Source organism: Carassius auratus, unplaced genomic scaffold (genome assembly GCF_003368295.1).
Source record: "Carassius auratus strain Wakin unplaced genomic scaffold, ASM336829v1 scaf_tig00036359, whole genome shotgun sequence".
Classification (NCBI taxonomy): Eukaryota; Metazoa; Chordata; class Actinopteri; order Cypriniformes; family Cyprinidae; genus Carassius; species Carassius auratus.
Genome location: NW_020526300.1, coordinates 13886 through 35060, shown reverse-complemented (window position 1 = coordinate 35060; position 21175 = coordinate 13886). Strand labels below are relative to the sequence as shown.

At 37.6% G+C, this 21175-nt stretch overlaps 1 protein-coding gene across 1 annotated transcript; it reads left to right on the top strand.

Annotated features, from left to right (window-relative positions):
- The first annotated feature begins 571 nt into the window (after positions 1–571).
- On the top strand, positions 572–20506 carry LOC113082498 (protein timeless homolog). The gene is made up of 7 exons (XM_026254126.1): positions 572–768; positions 2114–2246; positions 2395–2548; positions 2690–2804; positions 16163–16225; positions 16307–16408; positions 20486–20506. Exons 2-7 carry the CDS (start codon positions 2150–2152, stop codon positions 20489–20491), a joined length of 537 nt encoding a protein of 178 aa, XP_026109911.1. The 5' UTR covers positions 572–768; positions 2114–2149; the 3' UTR covers positions 20492–20506.
- Positions 20507–21175: the final 669 nt, after the last annotated feature.

Here is a 21175-nt window from a genome sequence, read left to right as displayed (position 1 = left end):
TTATGGCGGATGGCAAACCAACTTTTGGTACATTTACCGCCAACAACTGGACTGGTGCAGCCATAGATATACATAATAAAGGCCTTTATTATGTATTTCTCCAAAATGAGACGCAGAATGAATCTTTATTTATCATGCAGTTTTTTTAATTGAAATGTTGCAGAATGTTTTAATTTAATGATAGCTACATAAACTGCAAAACATATATATTATCAAACCCACATGACCTGCTCTTTAAATAGAAAGTTGACTTTTCAAGACAACTTAAGTAAGAACAAAAAAAGCAATGAAGCTATGAAGCTTTTTGTTACTTAAAATTGTTGTAATTTTTTACCCATGGCATGAATTGTTTCACTTTAAATATTGTTATGAATGTTTATTTGTTTTTGTACTTGTTGCGAGTTGTATTGTATAAATATTTGTATAATTTTTGAATAAAAAAACTGTGCAAGTGAAGTGCATAAAAAAAAAAACCGACAGGATTGCAGCCATGAAACATGAAACCTATGGATAAAGCCGAGGCTCCTTTAAGTACGTATGGTGCCATGGTCTGGCGTCATTTCCGTTTTGAGGAGCGCGCCTTTCTACGATGTTCGCTTAGATGCTTTGTCGCACTTAATCATGACAACTTTTGGAAGATTCAGTTGATTTCAGATTATTTATGACTACTGATAAACGATTGACTACGTGCGGATATATTAAAAACACTCTTTTTAGTGTTACAGATTTATAGATTGGTGATCGTAGGAAGATCTGACACATGGTCTGGTATGTATGAGTGTCCTTGATAACTAACGTAACGTTAGATATTTTAACATAAAACAGTGATAAGTTATGCTGTAGCGTACTTTTATGCATTAATTGTTTATTAATATTACATGTTGAGCAAATATTGCTTAACTACAGGAGAAAATCTGATGTAAAATTTTGTGTGCATTTAGATAAACATCTATCACTAACTTAACATTAAAGATCTTATACCAATATAGCTTCCAAGGCCGTTTTTTTGTGTGTTTCAGGAAGTGTTTATTGTGGCAGCAGCTGCAAACATGCATACTCAAATCGGATGAAGCGATACAGTGGTCCCCTAATTTATTAAGACATTTAAGTCACAGTTAAATTGTCATGAATGTTACTAAATGACTTACTGTTTGTTTGATGTCACTTAATTTAATTTAGTTATCCAATTCAGTGACATTCAGACAGTTTTGAATGTGATTTAAGAGTCTGCAGTACTTCTTGTTGCCACTATGTAGTGATGATCGTAGTTATGAATCACTGCTATAGTGTGTGAAAACATCTCTCTAAAAATGGGTCTACACCGTTTTTATACAGTCTATAGTCTACACACAGGGATTTGTACAGTTACATAAGTAGTAATTTGTACTGCATGTGTTACTTGACTCATGGGATGACATAGTATGACTGAAGTAAATTTAATTTACAGGCAATGTACAAATATTGTGTTCTTTGCTGAGTAGTTTTTGCATGTCATTAAATGGAAGGATTTTTCTCCTCCAGTCATGGTGTGTGATATCACAATTACATATTTTACAGATTTAGTATGGTTATCAGTTGCAGGTCAATGGAAGGCATTTGTCTTTTTTAAATACAGAATAGTAGTTAAATAATTTAATTATTACATCAGGTTGCATTATATTAACTCTTAATATTGATCTGTACTTATAACTACATTTTACATAAATTGTCTCTTTTAAAGACCTTTGCAAAATGTAAATTTTAGTTTTTTAGTGCAAAGCAGCCATAACAATTAAAGACCAGCAAGATTTTATGTTTTGATTTGTGATTGCCCCTGTTGTAACTGCCCCCTGTGGGATAAAAAAAAAAAAAAAAAAAAAAAAAACCCTTTTGCCATTTACTTTTTATTCTGAGTAGAAAAAAAGATAATGGCTGGTCTCAATAGGGTTATTGCCCTTATACAAAAAAAAAAAAAAAAAAAAAAAACATTACTAGTAAAATGAAATTCTGATTTTCTAGAATTGTTACAACTGTCAAATCAGAAATAAATTCAAATCAAACTTGAGCTGAGCTGTATCTGTCCTGTCATGACATTAACAAAAGTCTTTTTTGTATCTTTATCATTTATTTTTAGATTTGGACCACATTTTCTCTCAGATTGGACCGCTGTATGGACTTGTTCATGATGAACTGTGAGTTATTGGCAACATGCAGTGCACTGGGTTATCTGGAAGGAGATGTTTACCACAAAGAACCGGACTGCCTTGGTAATGCTTAAACGTTTAAGTCAAACCTGCTTTACAGCAGGAATATCAGGAAAATATTTTATGCATTTTGTCTTCTAAATTATGTATTTTGAATATGATAATTGTATCCTATGACACACTCATCATGTTTGTGATTTATTTATTATAGAGAGTGTGAAGGACCTGATTCGATACTTGAGACATGAGGATGACACAAGAGACATCAGACAGCAGCTGGGAGCTGGACAGATACTTCAGAATGACCTATTACCCATCATCACCCAGCACACGCAGGACAAACTGCTCTTTGATGCCTGTATCAGGTGTTTAAGCTCATTGTTTTTTGATAAAATATTTCTGTATAAAATCTGTAAAATAGCTGCTATTCTAATAACAAATTATTACAACTATCAAGTTATGTAATGATCATGTTATAACACATAACTGTTTCAAATGCTTCTCAGGCTAATGGTTAACCTGACCCAGCCAGCACTGCTCTGCTTTGGAAAAGTTCCTGATGATCCAGCATTCCGACATCACTTCCTCCAAGTGATGTCATACCTTCAGGCCTATAAAGAGGTATAGAATCCCATTCACACAAAGGACAATAACTATATTAGCTTCTACACCAATGGTTCTCAAACTTTTATGGTAATTTCCCCATTTAAACCTTTGAAAAAAAAAATTTTTTTTTTTTTATTGTGCACCATGTCGACTATTAGTTTCAGTCCTACTGTTGAAGGTGAGTTGCAAGTTCACAATAGCATCTTTTGTGGGTGCACCCCATACTTGTCTACACCAAGGCACCAAAATGTTTTGGTTATTATAAGCAAGCAAAAAATCATTTTGAAATTGATTCCAGCAATATTGTTCCTCTGGGCCATTATTATTATAGTTGTGGTATGGACTACTTACTGCTATTCTTTTCAGTTTATCTGCTATTCTTATCTTAAATTACTATAATAATTTTTTAAAACAATATCTTTGTTATAGTTATCCTTTGTATGAACAGGCCTTAACACATGAAAGCCTGAGGATATGCTCAATGCTAAGATGTTGCTAAAAATAACCTTTTTTGTTGAATTTGGTGTAATGAAATATTTATGCGGTTTAAGGTAAAAAAGACATAAAAAAACACACAAAAAACATTATTTTCCACATACTGTAAATTATTGTTTCTCCTCTATGTCTTGCCTCTCTGAAACGGTGCATCTTTTTAAAAAGCTCATAGGTCTGAAATGCGAGGTGTGCTCTGATTGGTCAGCTATCCAGTGCGTTGTCATTGGCTGGATACCTCAAGTGTTTGATGGAAATGTTATGCCCCTTGCCATACTGTGATGACGTGTCCCGATCAGACATCTGCACCACAAGAGAAAAACAATAAAACCCATTACAAACGAGCCATTTGTTACATCCGGTGGGGACTTAATTACGGATTATAGTTTTGCATGGCGCCGCGTAAACATATAACCATGTCTGCATTTGTGATTGGAGAAATGGCAAACAAGCTCTATACATTGCTCAGAATTCGCATTTGAATCATCAGTTGCAAATTCTTTAAATATAAACAAGATACTTAGGGACTGTGAATCAGAACAGCCGGCATTGTAGTCTACTCTTCCACACTGTAAAAAATATTACATGCTATCTGCTTTAAAAAATTATGGTAACAATATTACACGTATTATATTTAAGTAGATCTTAAGGTTGTTTTTTTTTGTGAAATTTACACAAATTAAGTAAAAATTCCTAAATTATTTAGTCTATGGCACAATAAATTTAATATAATTAGGGAAATGTGCTCATTTATTTTAAGTTTATTCTCAAAAGTCTGTGATTTTAAATGAGATCTGTTTGTATTTTGTACATTTACAAGACTGTATACAGCCAATCAGCTCAAATAGGAAAATACTTGAGAAATACTGGAAAGTACTGCACTAGCACTAGCAAGGCTACTGCTCATTAAACAATGTTTAATGCCTTAGAAGAGTAGTATCCATAACTACAAGCTCTACTCTTCTGCACAGTGGTAATGATTGCACTGTGCAATGGAAACTTCAATGTAAGAGAAACTCTTACAAATGTCAAATGTAACTGAACATTAAACATTAATAGATGCCTCCCTTCACTCAAAAACATTTAATTTCAAAATTTACTCTCCATATCCAGCCATATGCAAAGCATGCTGGGAACTAACAATCACCTATAAAATAAAACTGCAAAATTGAGCTAATTCACTTAAATTAAATAGGCAGCCTTCTTTCCTTAATTATTTTAGTTTAATCAGTTCCCCAATTCAAGCACCAAAACTGCTTAAGTCTCCTAAAACAAACTGAGGAAAACGCATCTCTTGGTTTTATTAGTAAAAAGTCCTCATTATTTTCTATACAACACTGAATCACTATTTCTTTAATGAAATCCACACATTATTTTTAATTATCACCTTAATTTTTTTGATGAAAATTACAAGACCCATGATTAATTTTTTACAGTGCAGGATCAGGAAACGGATCAGGAAATAAAATGCATTACACACATCTGAATATTTGGGTTGAACTGTTCTGGAACAGTGTTGTAAATACAACTTTATCACTGATTTCTAGTCGTCTACTCTTTTTAAAGACCAAATTAAGTAGTTTCGAAACAGCGTCACACACAGCGGGCTTGAGTGTGTGGCAGCAGACTAGAGAATGGGGCAGCCGGCACATTCGACAAAAGGAGCAGCCTGCAGTCACTGGGAAAGTACATCAACTTTGCGCTGTGGATTCCCGGATTGGCTTTCACCGTGGACAAAGCATCCAGCCTGGAGTCAACACATGTGGTTACCACAAGCTCCTTCATTGAATCTGCCAGCCGTGCTGTTCTCAAGCCTGCCACCCTTCACTCTAGCCTGCTGTGTGTGATGCTGTGTTTCATCGATAAAGCAAAAGTACTTCATTTGTCTTTCCAAAAGAAACCTGTTTCCGCCACAGAATAAAAAATAAATCTAAGTAATTGCGACTTTTTATCTCACAATTCTGACTTTATCGCGCAATTCTAGCTTATCAGAATTGTGAGTTATAAAGTCATAGTTGTGAGATAAAAACTCACAATTTTTACTTTTTGAGATAAAAATTTGCAGTTACCTTGCAATCGTTTTATTTTTATTTACTGGTGAAAACGGGCTTCCATAGTAAAGGGAGCACATGTTGCAAGATAAGATACTTGTCAGTGAGCTCAGGATCTGTTAAGCGGAAAATAAGAATGAAAAATTTTGCATTCAACCTGTGATAAGACTTTTTCATTTACTGTTCCCTCCTGGTGGAATGACCTGTCCAGCTCAATCATGCTTAATCATTTTCAAGAAACGGCTGAAAATACATATTTCATCTTCATTTGACCATCTAATCTAGAACTCTTTATTCTATTTATATTCTAACAACTTGTTTTATTTAAAAGGAAAATAGCCTTTAACTAGGGATGCATGATATATCGTCCACCATATCGATATCAGCCGATAAATGTAAATTTTTCTGTTATCGTTTTGGAACCAAGAGAATTTGGCTGAGATCAACGGATCCACACAACTAGCAGTTAAGTTCACTTGTGTATTTACAGTCTTTTGTGCAATTGTACATTGTAATAGTTTATATTATGCATATAAATCAGATTGTTGTGCCTATAGAGGATTAATAGCTCATCAGTTTACTGCTGATCATCTTTAGCTCCGCGCACGCAGCTCAAACAGAAGCTTACAACATTAACTGATTGAGATTGTCATATATATAACATTAAAATGAGAACACTATTATAATAAAACGTTATGAATTATTTCGGTTTGGTTTCCGTGTTTCAGCGCGTTGTTGCGGGAAGAGCCAAGAGCGCATCTACAACAGAAGTTAAACATTCAGATTAGCACTTAACTTAGTTTGAGTTCACGTGTGCATTTATTTTTGTATGTATATAATAGGGCTGCACAATTAATCTTATTTTAAACTTTATAACGATATCCACCTTTCTCGATTAATTAAAAATAATCGTCACTATATTGGCTGGCTCGTTATTTATCCTGAAACGTTGTTTTTAATTTGCCAAGTCTTCAATAGCGTTCATGCTTGTGGTTGCCAGATGTTAAGAGCTTTAAGCCTCAACGGAGCTTTTCTCCTTTAAAGATACACTTTCTGCCCTATGTTTTATTTAATTTGTGCAATCTGGTAACCCTGTGTGCGCTCACTGATGGTGGAACAAGCACTGATGATGAAAACATGCGAGTTTAGCGAAATCTCCACAGTGATATTCTGCTTACATTAAAGTGTCATATAGCCAGTGTGTGCTTTTTCGCAAGCTATTTGTTTAGCAGTATAGAATAATCGTTATTAAAGGGGGGAGTGAAATGCTATTTCATGCATACTGAGTTTCTTACACTGTTAAAGAGTTGGATTCCCATGCTAAACATGGACAAAGTTTCAAAAATTAAGTTGTATGTTTGAAGGAGTATTTCTGTTCCAAAAATACTACTTACCGCATGCGGTGAGTTTGTCACAAGTTTCGGAAAGTTTTTTACGAGTATGGCTCTGTGTGACGTTAGATGGAGCGGAATTTCCTTATAAGGGTCCTGAGGGCACGTCTGCCGGAAGAGCGTGCGCTCCCGTATAGCACAGCACTGAGAGCACAACAGACTTCACTGATCTGAACGAGAGCGTCGCGGAATGTCACAAAAGGAGTGTGTTTTTGGTTGCCAGGGCAAGACAACCCTGCAAAGATTACCAAAAGAAAAACAGCATTAAGGGACCAGTGGATGGAGTTTATTTTTACAGAGCATCAACGGAGCAGTGCGAGTGTTTTTGTTTGTTCCCTGCATTTCGAAGATGCTTGTTTTACAAACAAGGTCCAGTTTGACGCCGGATTTGCACATCGTTTATTTCTTAAGGATAATGCAGTCCCAACGAAAAAGGGTCACGATCGTGTGTTGGAACTGCATGCGGTGAGTAAAACTGCTTCAAATATCTCTGTGTTGTTAACTCAGCTATTAGCGTGTAAGCACATCAAGTAAACAACATGCGATGTTGTCATCAAACTGCACTTTCCACATGTACAGCTTAAAAAAAAAAAGACGACAAAGTGGAACTTAGTCATTTTCCACATCGCCCTCACTATCAGATCTTGGAAAAGCTGACAGTGAAATGATTTGTGCGCTGAACGGAATGGAAGGCACTTTGGGGACATAACCGTGTCTCGGTTTGAGAATGACTTTAGAGTCGTTAAGTCAGAACTCCATACACGTAGCACTCACAGAGAGCATGTGCAGGTCACCCGCTCACTTGACTGAGGTGAGAGCCACAAGGAGAGCGGTCTTAAATTAAAGATACCACAAATCCACGGACTGCAGCGGTTCGAAGGGGCCGCCCTTCATAGCGTCCAGGACTGTGGAGAGGTCCCAGACCGGAGCCAGAGGGGCCAGGGAGAGGGATTAATCTCCTAGCATCTCTCAAGAAATTAATGATGAGATCGTTCCTTCCCAGTGGCTGGGCAAGCATAGACAAATGTTGATATGGCAGCAACGTACACTTTGAGCATGGAGGGGGACCTGCCCTTCTCCAAACAGCTCCTTTAGGAAGGAGAGAATTTCCACAATGCTACAGTCCATGCACCAGCCGGAAAACACTGACCACTTTGAAGGGTAAAGTCTTCTAGTAGAAACTGCTCTCGCCTGTGTAATAGTTTTCAACACTGCCTCTGAGAGGTCGATGGGTACCCATTGATGGCCCAGACGTGCATTGCCCATAAGTCGCCCTTGGGTTGAGACCGGAATCGGACGTGGGGTTGTGCTCACTAGCTGCATCAGCTCTGGAAACCAAACCTTGTTCCTCCAGAGCGGTGCCACGAGGAGCACAGAGTTCTACCTGACTCGCTTGATCACCTATGGTAACAGTGCGAGCGGGGAAAACGCATAGAGCGGGCGGCTGGCCCATGAAAAATGCTGGGCAGTGCTACTTTTTCTGACCACATGCCTGTGTTATTCGAGATTTCTTGTTTCTGTTGTCCTAAACCATGTGCTCCTGCTCGTCGCTGTCGCTCATTTAACTCTTTAACTGCAGAACGGTTTACTGATGTTTTTAAAAGCACAAATATGGCATTCTCAGTGTCCACTCAGCATTATAATACTGATGAGTTAACATCATTGTTTTATGCTTCTTGTCAGAATGCACTGGACATTGTTGCCCCTTTCAGGACTATTCGTGCTAAGCCAAAATCTGAACCGTGGCTAAATGACATTACCCGTGCTGCTAGGCATGAGTGCAGGAGAGCGGAACGCCAGTGGAAAAAAGATAGGCTGCGGGTTTCGTCTGAGATCTTGAAAGACAGCTTGTTTAAATATAAAAAAACTGTAAAAATGGAAAAGTCAAGGTATTTCTCTAATGTCATCGCAAATAATTCTCATAAACCTCGTGTTCTGTTCAACACTATTAATTCTGTTTTAAATACATCTCAACAAATGAGTTTGGAATTTTCCAAAGAAACGTGAAAACTTTTTGCAGTTTTTAAATGACAAGATTGTGACTGTTAGAGCCAATATTGTTCACCCTTGTGCTGATATGTCTTCTTTCTCTGTGTGCTCCTTTGTTTTTAATCAGTTTGAGCCAGTGTCTCTTGCTTGTTTAAAAGACATATATTGACAAAATGAATCCATCTGTTTGTCCCACAGACATTATTTCCCCAGATTTCCTAAAAAAGTTTTTTGAAACCCTTGGCCCTAAAATACTAATGATTGTAAATAGTAGTCTCATTCATGGAGTTGTACCCCTACATTTTAAACATGCAATAGTGGAACCACTGATGAAAAAACCCGACCTGGATTCATCGGTTCTTGTTAATTTTAGGCCCATTTCGAAACTCCTGTTTCTTTCCAAAATATCGGAAAAAGTTGTTTTTAAACTAGGGCCGGGACTTTAACGTGTTAATTGAGATTAATTAATTACACAAAAAATAACGCGTTAATTAAGATTAATTAATTAAAGAAAAAAATTTCCCGCATTTTTAATAACTTATTTTTGCACCGCGGAACGTTTCTCACTGGATGAGTTTCGGCGGGACCGATAATACTGGAGCACCAACTAGCGTTCGCATATCACCCAAGGGGCAAGGAACTCAACCGGAAGTTGAAGTCGGGTGAGGGCTGCCATCTTTTAGCAGAACTTCACTTGCGTTAGCATTCCCATTGACTCCCATTCATTTTGGCGTCACTTTGACAGCGAATAACTTTACATCTGAGGCGTTTAAAGACTCTGTTTGTCCATTATTTATTTCTAAAGATACACGACAATGTATAAAGGGCTCCATTACCTTCTATGTTACATTATGGCCCCGTATAAACAGTTTTTGTAAAAAATAGGCTAACGATTGCGTCATAACCACTCGGCTCTCTGTCGCATTACCGTAGAGACAGGAGGAGAAGCTCGCAGGCAATTAACTTAATATGGCGTACTGGTGTTACATTTTAAAATACTATACAAAATAATTAATCAGAATACTTACTCCTGCTCACTCACGCCAAAGAACTCCCCGCTCAAGCTCGCCGTCTCTGCAAGATTAACGATGGCAGTTTGCACGCACAGCCACTTAGAAGATTTACATCTGGCAGAAAGGTTGCTGACGTCGTCAAGCTTCGTTTGAGTCTGCGCGTCAGAAACGGAAGTGCTAAAAAACGCTAAAACTGGGCTTCATTTGTCTCAATTGAGTTCCAATGGGGTCGCTGTGTCCATTTCTTTTACTGTCTATGATATCACCGCAGCACATGATCGAACCTCAAGTATCACCTCAACGCAAAACATATAGCAGCTAGCGTGGACTTTACACTTTATGTTGAACTATGTATTATTTTGTTGGTGCAACAGTTTATGTTGAACTCTTTATTGTTTTGGCCAAGGTTATTGAGAGTTGGACTTAGTATGTTATGGCCTCTGAAGCAACAGAGAGATGTTTTCTAATAGTCAGTGTTTCCAATGTTCTGAATGTAATTGACAGTATTGTGTTTTACTTAAAAAAACACTTTACAGAAGGTTCCAGCACCTATAAGCTTCCTGAATTTCTGAAATGTACTATTTCTAAATTGTTTCTAAATATGCTATTGCTACACTTCATGGCAAAAATTGCACTTGTCTGCTAAACTTGGGTGAACAAAAATAAACAATATTTTGTTGCTTAAGCTTATGTATTCAGTCATTATTCAATGGTATACTATAAATCCATGTGAAAAAAAATGACTTCTCACTGTTCTCCGGTCAAATATTTATATGCGATTAAAATGCGATTAATTTCGATTAATTAATTACAAAGCCTCTAATTAATTAGATTAATTTTTTTAATCGAGTCCCGGCCCTATTTTAAACAATTACTGTCCTTTCTAGACTTGGATGGTTTGCAATAAATTTATCAATCTGGTTTTAAATCACTTCACAGCACAGAAACGGCCCTGTTAAAAATGTATAATTATTTATTATTGGCCACTGACACAGGTAACTATGCTGTTAGATCTTACTGCTGCTTTTGACACCATAGATCACAATATACTGATCTCTCGTCTTGAGCATTGTGTTGGTGTAAAGGGTGCCGCGTTACAAAGGTTTAGATCTTATCTGGGTGAAAGAACTTTCTCTGTACGTCTTGGGGAATTTGTGTATTCTACTGCATCTCTTGTATGTGGAGTCCCTCAGGGTTCCATTCTTGGACCAATTTTATTTTCTTTATATATATTATCTTTAGGGTCCATATTTACGAAACATGGCATCTCGTTTCACTGTTATGCAGATGACTCGCAACTCTATCTGCCTTTGAAACGAAACAATACAAACTCTATAGCCCCTTTGTTGAGATGTCTTGATGATTGAGATGTTGAGAAGCCTAGATGGCCTCCAATTTCTTAAATTTCAATGAAGATAAAACTGAAATCATTTTGTTTCGACCTGGTGGTACCATCAATAGTGTTTTTATCAGTTTAGGCAATTATCTAAAGTCAGTGTCATTTGTATCTTTTACTGATTTTGAGAAGGTCATCCATGCTTTTATATCAACCCGCCTAGACTATTGTAATAGTCTCTATGTAGTCATTTGTGAGGCATCTCTAACACGTTTGAAGAGGGTACAAAACGCGGCTGCAAGTTTATTAACAGGGACACGCAAACAAGACCACATTACACCTATATTAGCTTCCCTTCACTAGTTACCAGTTCGTTTTAAAATTGATTTCAAGATTTTACTTTTAGTTTATAATTCATTTAAATAACACTGCTCCTTAATACCTCTCAGATCTATTACAGCCATATGCTCCATTCAGAGCACTTAGGTCTGCTTGGCAACTGCTTTTAGTCTCCCCCAATGCAAGATTAAAGCGCAGAGGTGACGGTGCCTTTGCAGTAGCGGCCCCGAAACTCTGGAATAATTTACCTTTGTACATTAGGCAGGCACCTTCACTTGCTGTTTTTAAATTACATTTAAAAACATATCTGTATAGTACAGCATATAACAAAGTATGAGAGTTACCTGTTAGGAGTTATTTTTAAGTGTGTGTGTTATAAATCATTATTGTATGTATTGCATATTTTATTGTGGTGTGATTTTTTTTTTTTTTAAGATTTACTGTTTATTTTATATTGTATGTACAGCACTTTGGTGAACACCTGCTGTTTTAAAAAGGTGCTCTATAAATAAACTTTGACTTGACTTGAATATATTGATTTAAATTTTCTAAGACACTTTTTGTTGGTAAAAGTCATATGCGAGTATGCGTCAACTATCATGAAAAAAGGCCTGCATAATGAGCTGCATAATGAGCCTTTAAGTCAGCTTGTGTCACTGAGAGGGAAGAGTTGTCATTCATTCGCTGTAAAAGAAGTGACCTCAACTAAGCAAGCCAGAGGCGACAGCTTCAAGGAACCAGAACCTCATCTGTGACAGAATGGAGAAAAAAACCTTGGGAGAAACCAGGCTCAGTCGGGGGGCCAGTTCTCCTCTGACCAGGCGAAACCAGCAGTTCAATTTCAGGCTGCAGCAAAGTCAGATTGTGCAGAAGAATGGTCTGTTTCCTGTGGTCGTCTGAGACAAGGTCTTTACAGGGGATCTGTATCTGGGGCTCTAGTTGTCCTGGTCTGTCTGTCTGTCTTTCAGGGCTATAGAGGTCCTTGCAATATTTTGTAACAAGAGCTCATTCAAATACTGAGGTGCTAAACCATTCAGGGCTTCATAAGTAATAGCAATATTTTAAAATCTGTACGATGTTTGATAGGGAGCTAGTGCAGTGTTGAAAGGACCGGGCTAATATGGTCATACATTCTGGTTCTAGTAACAACTCTTGCTGCTGCATTTTGGACTAGCTGTAGTTTTTTTTATTAAGCGTGCAGAACAACCACCCAATTAAGCATTACAGTAATCTAACCTTGAGGTCATAAATACATGGTTTAACATTTTTGCATTCGACATGGCCGTAATTTAGATATATTTTTGAGATGTAAAAATGCAGTTTTACAAATGCTAGAAACGTGGCTTTCTAAGGAAAGATTGCAATCAAATAGCACACCTAGGTTCCTAACTGATGACGAAGAATTGACAGAGCAGCCATCACATCTTAGACAGTGTTCTAGGTTATTACAAGCAGAGTTTTTAGTTCCTATAATTAACACCTGTTTTTTTTCCAGAATTTGGCAGTAAGAAATTACTCCTCATCCAGTTTTTTTATATTGACTATGCGTTCCATTCCATCAAATTGGTGTGTTTCACTGAGCCGCAAAGAAATGGAGATAATGCACTTCCATTAATGCCAACAAAGTGTTCAAGTCTATGTAAAAGAATGTTGTGATCAATAGTGTCAAACGCAGCACTAAGATCCAATAGAACTAATATAGAGATACAACCACGATCAGATGATAAGAGCAGGTCATTTGTAACTCTAAGGAGGGCAGTCTCAGGGTCATTATACGAAAACGTGCCATTTCCCACTTTTAATGTTTGATTTTCAAATTTCTGTTTTGAAAATCTTTAAGCCCATTTTTGGATTAAGTAGATCCTTACCTCTCAGGAAAATGTGCCGTGCCATCTCAGGCTATCTTATTTTTTTCATTTTTTTCATTTAACTAATTTAAATGTGTGTTTTTGGTCAACCCTGTTACCAACATATTAATTACTTTTTGAAAAGGTTTTAAATACATGTATAGAACAAATATGATATACTGTGGAAGATATACTCCCCCTTGTTACATTAAGAGTGTTTGTGAATTGAGAATATTGAAAGTTTTATTTTTTTAAGGGGATGAATACGTTCATTTCCAAATTACACTCTCCCAGCATCTTCTGTTTTAAGAAAAATGTATGGAAACAAAAATTAAACACCTCAATTCAATTTTGAGTGGATTATTAGCCTCTCTTACTAAACATTTACAATTAATTGATTACATTTTTATTTACATTTTTTAAGTTATATTAGAATATTATACAAGTAACAGGGTTGACACATCAGTTACAGGGTTGACAACAGCTACCGTATTGATTATACTGCTTGTTTGAGTTACAATTATGGTTGTAATGGAGTCTTAATTGGACATTCATAAACCTTTAATTCAACATGACTAATCAGCATATTATGTAGACGGCTCTATTGAGATATTTTAGCATAAAAATGATGAAAAACCGAAACTTATCTGTTTGCATGAACTTTAACTTTAAAATGTTTTAACTGTTGCCCCGCCTTCTACTTCTCAAACCTCATACTTTCTATGATATTGTGCTGAGAAAACACAGATTTACCCATTCTGTGTTGGTAGTGGCGTGTACCACAGTTTGCTTTGCCAATTGAGAAACTTGATTGGTAAACGGTTTGCCAGAATATACCCTGACCCAGATCTATCCCGTTAGTGAAGCATTGGTTTCCACACTGGTTTCATTAAATAAATAAATAAAGGAAATTATTATTTTAAAAGATTCACGAATAAGAATCATCTGTTCACGAATTGGATCGTGAACTTGCATTACCGAGCCAAAGATGATACTGAACATTTCGAATGAATAAAGAAGTTCATCTGTAAACCACATAAAGCTATTGTTTGACTTCATAAACCTTTATTTTATGCATGCTTCGTATGGATCTGTTGACTGAATGCATAGTGTGATTTCTAGGAGAATGTTTGTGTCGTTATGTGCTTGTAACGGGAAAAAATCAGTCGCGGTATTGTTTGAAATCCCCAAACTTAAATATTAAATTAATAAATTACATCAAAATAAAAGTAATCACTGGTAATCTAAAATAGTTTTCAGATGTTACTGTAATCTGATTACCCCTTATTTAAAATGTAATTTTAACGAAATACAGTTACTCATATTTTGTATTTTACATACGTAACGCTGTTACATGTATTTCGTTACACCCCAGCCCTGATTATTTATGATTGTGTAGCATACTGTAAATGTAAGTAGTTCACATGCCATCAAATAATCATACAAGTCACACAAGCTTGATTTATTTTTTGACAAGAAAACTTTTTCAAACTATTTGGATGGAGTGCATGTATGGAGAGTATCCCAAATGCAAACTGAAAAGCTTGTTAATTTATTGACTTCTCATAATAAAAAAATAATGACTTTTGATTTATAAAGCACATTTATAAAACCCAATGCACTTGTGTGTATCAGTATAGATCAGTAACCTCAACATATTTTAGCCTATCTATCAGTAGAATAAATAAAAAAACATGATTTTTAGGGATAAAAACTGTAAAAACATGTATATTATGTATACTATTTGTAAGAAAAGTATGTCTGTTAAAATTCTCAGTCATCCAGGTCATAGTTATCCAAGAAGGGTTGGCTCAGGGGTGACAACCCCACAGAGGTTAAATGCCTGGCACTCCCCATCAGTCATTTAGAAATGAAGAAACCCCTTGGATGAGAGGCAATAGCTTCAAATATGGACGTACCTAGTCCAGTTGCCCTTGATTTAACCCTTCTTGTGTATACAACATGGGTAAGACACACAAAAGCGTACTTGGGTCAACCCTCTTACCCTGGAATGGTTACAGGGTTGACGGTAACAGGGTTGACGAAAAAGGTTATTGCCGGCCATTACTAGCCATGAGGTATAGGTAATGACACTACATTACGTGCCTTAATGAGAGGCTTAAATATTATCATATATGTAAATTTTAAAATATGTACAAAAAACTTTTTAACATATGCTTTTCTGGTAACAGGGCTGACACAATGAGCGTGTCCCTGTCTTTCAGACATTACATAACCTCAAAGAAAATTCATTAAAAAGAAGAGAACACTTACTTGTCTTCTACCATCAACTTCATGAAAGTCAGATAATGTCACTTCCTGGAACTGATGCAACTTTTGGAACAGTCCATTATCTTTAAAGAGGTGTTTTTATAAAAAGTAACAGGGTTGACGAGAACCTAGGGACCCGGCTAAATTGTGTGTTTTTTTATTTTATTTGACACGTTAAGAATAAAATCCATTTATGACTAATGAACTGACACTTAAGGCTTTATACAAGTATATGTTTTTTTATGATAGTTTGACTTTTTTGGCCTCGATAGCAAGTAGAAGTAGAAAAATCTTACTGAGGGACAGGCCATTTTCAACATTTCTTCAAGATGCTTTGTATAAAAATGTGATTAAAATCCTTTAAAAACCAAAGAAACAGAAAATAATTTATTCTTATATTATGAGACATTATGGAAACTAAAATATAAAATATTCTATTTCTTTTATGTTTTATTAAGATTTACAGAGCTTTTTTTTCCTGAGGGACACAAAATGGCACGTTTTCGTATAATGACCCCTCAGTACTATGATACGGTCCAAATCCTGACTGGAAATCCTCACATATACCAATATATATATATATATTTTTTTTACTGTGTTTACCCTATATATTTTTAAACATGAAAGTTATTTTGTGTTTTCAGGCATTTGCAGATGAGAAGATCTTTACTGTGCTGAGTGAAACGCTCTACAACCTTCTACAGCTGGTGAGGATCAAATCTATGTGAGATGGTATGATTTATTAGAAATATGTTTTGAGATTCTTCCTGTTTTTTTTTCTTTCTTAGGACTGGGAGCAAAGAGCCGAGGAGGATAATTTACTGATCGAGAGAATTTTGCTGCTGGTCAGAAATGTGTTGCATGTCCCTGCAGACCCATATGAGGAAAAGGTAAGACTTTTAAGACTAAAATATTCATGGGTAGGCATGGGCCAATTACCGGTTTCAAGGCATATCGCAATTTGAAAATTTTGCGGTTTCAAAACCACTAATATTTTCCATTTGTACCATTCCTGCGGTAGGGTTCTGCCAATAGGCGATAGAATCGTGTATCGACGATAGGCAGAGATATCGACGATAGCAGATGTCTCTGTTGATAGTCAAGGTGATATTAGGCTCATTCTCCTATTAATATATTCAATTATGATAATACCTATTATTTTTTTTTATTAGGCAACCTATTATAATTCGGCTATCAAACTGCCCAACTATTTCACTTCAGCACTGCATTTCACACACACACACACACACACACACACAAAAGAGGATTAGAGCCTGTAGTTGTAATTGATAGACAAGGGTCAATTTTCACAAAATCAGAACCCCGAAGGCATTTTGTGATTATATTGTACAACATTTCTAGGGGTATTAAGGTGTGCTGAATCCAAATCTGCTGTATACATGGGCAATTCAATGCCATATTCGATAACTTAGCAGATTTAACTGCTTAGATATTGCAAAAATTGTTGTTTTTAACTATGGACTATTATTAACTAATTCATAATTAAGTTATTATTATTATTAATATTATTATTATTATTATTACTATTATTATTACTATTATTGTTGATATTACCAGGCTACATTTACTTTGTATTTTGTTTTCAGGTCAAAAGTACAAACAAATAAAGTTACAAAAATGTACAACCTTTAATTAAATGTTCATAGGTTTTCACACATGGGGAATTTAACATCCTGTCCTGATCAAGATCAAGTATCAATAATCAGCTTGAAAATCACACAAGTATAGAGAAAAAGGTGGTCATTAGTGATAAAGAAGTTGTCGACCAAATAAGATAGAAAAGCAGGAAGATCCATGGGTCATGGTGATATTTATTGACCTATATGCCAGTAGAAGTTACAGTGACAGCTTATTCGCAGTCCTCTTCAATGTTCTGGCAAGTGTTGTCAAGTTTTCTGCAGTTACATGTGTCTATACATTCCAAGCGACTCTTTTTGAATAATAGAAGATTAGAATGGATAGATTACAACCAGTACAAGAACAGGTAAATTGGAATACTCTACCAGTCTATCATATTTGTACATTCTTGTACACAATTATCAACATTAGCCAATTCCCTATACACATACCTGCAGCTGCAGCGTTGGCTGAGGCATCTCTTGGTACACCCACATGAAGTGAACTCCCTGCAGGCTTTAGGCATAGGTGGCAGAGACATTAGCTGTGGCACTAATTGACCTTCCTTGTGCATCCATCCCATTTCATCCACTGGAGGAAGATCAGGATGTGGCAGATGAGCTTGGTTCCAGATAGTCGCTTGATAGTGTGAACGCATGATATGACCTTTGCAAAACAACTTCACTCTTGCTTTGTTGCATGTATCAACCTCGGGCACACCATACATCTTACAGATTAATTTCTCTGTTGAATTCAGAATATCTTCTGTGAGAGGGCCATTCCCAAGGCCAGTAAGATCTGTGTGATATTGCTCAAACACCTGCCAGGCTGTTTTCTTTCCATGACCGCTAAACTGAGACACACTATCACAGCCAGTGATGGCATGGAAGGCAATGCGTGTGTCCAATTGATCATCACAAAGTAACTTGCGAATGTCATGTACTGGAAAATACTTTGGATCCTTTGATGTCCCAGCTTTCATGTAGAGATGGGTACATCAAATTCTGTCATGATGTGCTAGAAGTAGAAGACGGTCGTCTGTGTCATGCACTGACTCCACTATTGTGTCCATTGGAGCCTGAATGCAGTGCAAAATCAGTCGTGTATCAGCCTCCTCATGGTCAGCACTCAGAGAGGAGATTTCAAGTTCTGGATCTGATGACTTGACAGTGGTTGCTTCAGCAAACCCACCTGATACTACAACCACTGGCTCATATTCTGGGCTGTGTTCTATCAGATGGTTTGAGAGTAGTTGAGCGAGATCTGCTTTGTTCTCTTCCAGTGCCATGAAGCTCGACCAGTCTGCTGGAAGTGGAACAGAGTAATTCACTATCTCGCTGTATACTGGTCGGTGGCGCTGTTTACGTTTCTTTCTTGTGCCTGTTTTGATGGATTCGTCATGGTACCTGTCGAAGACTACATCAACCCTATGGTACTTCTCCACCATCTTCAACACTGTGTCAGCAAACCTGTTGGTATAGTGGCCGAATGTTGTGATGTTAGGTGGCTTCCCAAGTCCCATTACAAGTGCTTGGCCATCAATAATAAAGCAGCTGGGTTCCTGAAGGGGCACATCTGCAGGGGTTTGGATATGTTTTGTCAGTATATTTGCTAAAACAGATTTGTTGGTGGAATGTAGACTGCTGTTAGTTGCAGCCAGAGATGGCGGGATGGGCATGAGTTCATGCTGGAGAATATTTTCCAGGTCTACCTTTCGACCTGCTCTGTAAAGCTGTGATGAGCCTTTGTAGAATCTGCCTGTCCACTTTGATGGTTTTGCTTGTTCTTGGAAAGTTGCACGCCTTCATACAAAGAGGCAAACGTTTTGGCTTTGTTCTTTCGAATGGGTGACTTCAGATCCAAGTGCTGGTCACTATCTGGAGTATCACACAGACGTTTGTCCACAAACACTTTCATTTGTGCCTGTCCAAGGTGTTCTGCACCAAGCAGAGATTGTTGAATCTGGGGTGTGACCATGTCCTTGTTGATTATGTTCTTGAGTGTGTCACCACCATCTTGAAATACACTGTGCTCTTTTAATGATTGACATATTCAGCTTTCATCCAAATCATCTCTTTCCATTCTACTCTTTGTGCACTCTGTGTGTGTGTACTCATAGTCTTCATCATCTGTTGTCAGTCTCAGCATCGCTGTTGTCTGAGAAGCTATGACTGTTCTCAGATTATACGACAGTGTCCATCTACTGAGGGATGTTGGTATCCTGGTGATACCTTCTAGGCCTGCACTCTTTTTTCCTGTAGCGTTTAGCCACTCTGTACTTTGATCCGCTGAAACCTGATTGAAGCGTCGATCACTGCGTTTTACTACAAAGTTGCCTTTCTTAAACTCAAGGAGGATTTCCTTTGGGAGAGCAGACATCTCAGCCAGGTACACAGTACCCCATCTGGCGTAGTTGATATGATTGTACCTGAAGAAGAAGGGCAGCATACGTTTGAAAGCATACTGGTGGAGTTCCAACAATCCATCACGTTGCGCTCTTGTGAAACGGAGTAGGATGCTGACCATAGTCATATAGTCCCACCAGAATGCAGCATTCGGGTCATCTACTCCAAGTGGTGCAGAAAACTCTTTCATGGGCTGCTGGAATCGGTCTTTGGTCAGTTTGTTGACCATTTGTGGGATGTGATCAGCATCTATGGACTGGCAGAGATCTGCGAGTTCAACTCTGTTTAACATCAACCTCATCCAGATATGTGTAAAGCTGTGGGAGTAGTAGTTGCCAAAGAGCCTGCAGGGTAAGCTTGTGGGTCCTCATAGCACGTGCATACCCCTTTCCTGCCATGACATGCTGAGCAGCATTTGCTCCCAGAAGATCACACTTGACCAATAGCGCCCTCAGGCCAGAATCAACCATGTGTTGTCCTATCACACCCAGGAAGTTCATGGCAATGTGAAGGCCTCCAAGGCAAGGTATAAGCACGTCCTTGTATTCTTCTACTGACCACTTCAGTTCTAGCAACTTCGGAAAAAAAGCCTCATCCACTGTCAGAATGACATGCTGTTGTTCCATTGATTTGGAGACATGGAGCTCTTGCTTGATGACTGTGTTCAGTGTATAAAGTTCAGATGCAGAAGCCTGGATGATAGGTAGATACCCTACTGTAGTTTTCTTTGGGTTGACTGTACTTGCCTTTTGATTATACAATGTCCAGGAAGACTTTGTTTTTGAGATGTCCTGGACATGAAAAAGGCCATATCTGTAGCTTGTGCTTTCTGTGCTGCGGGACATTGTTCAGATGACTGTGTGAAACAGTCTTCTGCTAATACACCACTGATTGGCGGCTCTGTAATTCCTCTCTTTGGTGCAGGTATGATATCAGTCATTGCCTTGGAAATGTTGAGAGTGTCTGACCTGGAGTAAAGATCAACTCCTTCAAGGAGATCCCCTTCAGGTAGACCACGTTGCCAGGCAGCCACTTGAGTGGCATGGAATGTCCCTTTTCCATCCAGAGTGTATTCGTTGATGTCAAGAAGCCTGGATGATAGGTAGGTACCCTACTGTAGTTTTCTTTGGGTTGACTGTACTTGCCTTTTGATTATACAATGTCCAGGAAAACTTTGTTTTTGAGATGTCCTGGACATGAAAAAGGCCATATCTGTAGCTTGTGCTTTCTGTGCTGCGGGACATTATTCAGATGACTGTGTGAAACAGTCTTCTGCTAATACACCACTGATTGGCGGCTCTGTAATTCCTCTCTTTGGTGCAGGTATGATATCAGTCATTGCCTTGGAAATGTTGAGAGTGTCTGACCTGGAGTAAAGATCAACTCCTTCAAGGAGAGCCCCTTCAGGTAGACCACGTTGCCAGGCAGCCACTTGAGTGGCATGGAATGTCCCTTTTCCATCCAGAGTGTATTCGTTGATGTCAAGAAGCCTGGATGATAGGTAGGTACCCTACTGTAGTTTTCTTTGGGTTGACTGTACTTGCCTTTTGATTATACAATGTCCAGGAAAACTTTGTTTTTGAGATGTCCTGGACATGAAAAAGGCCATATCTG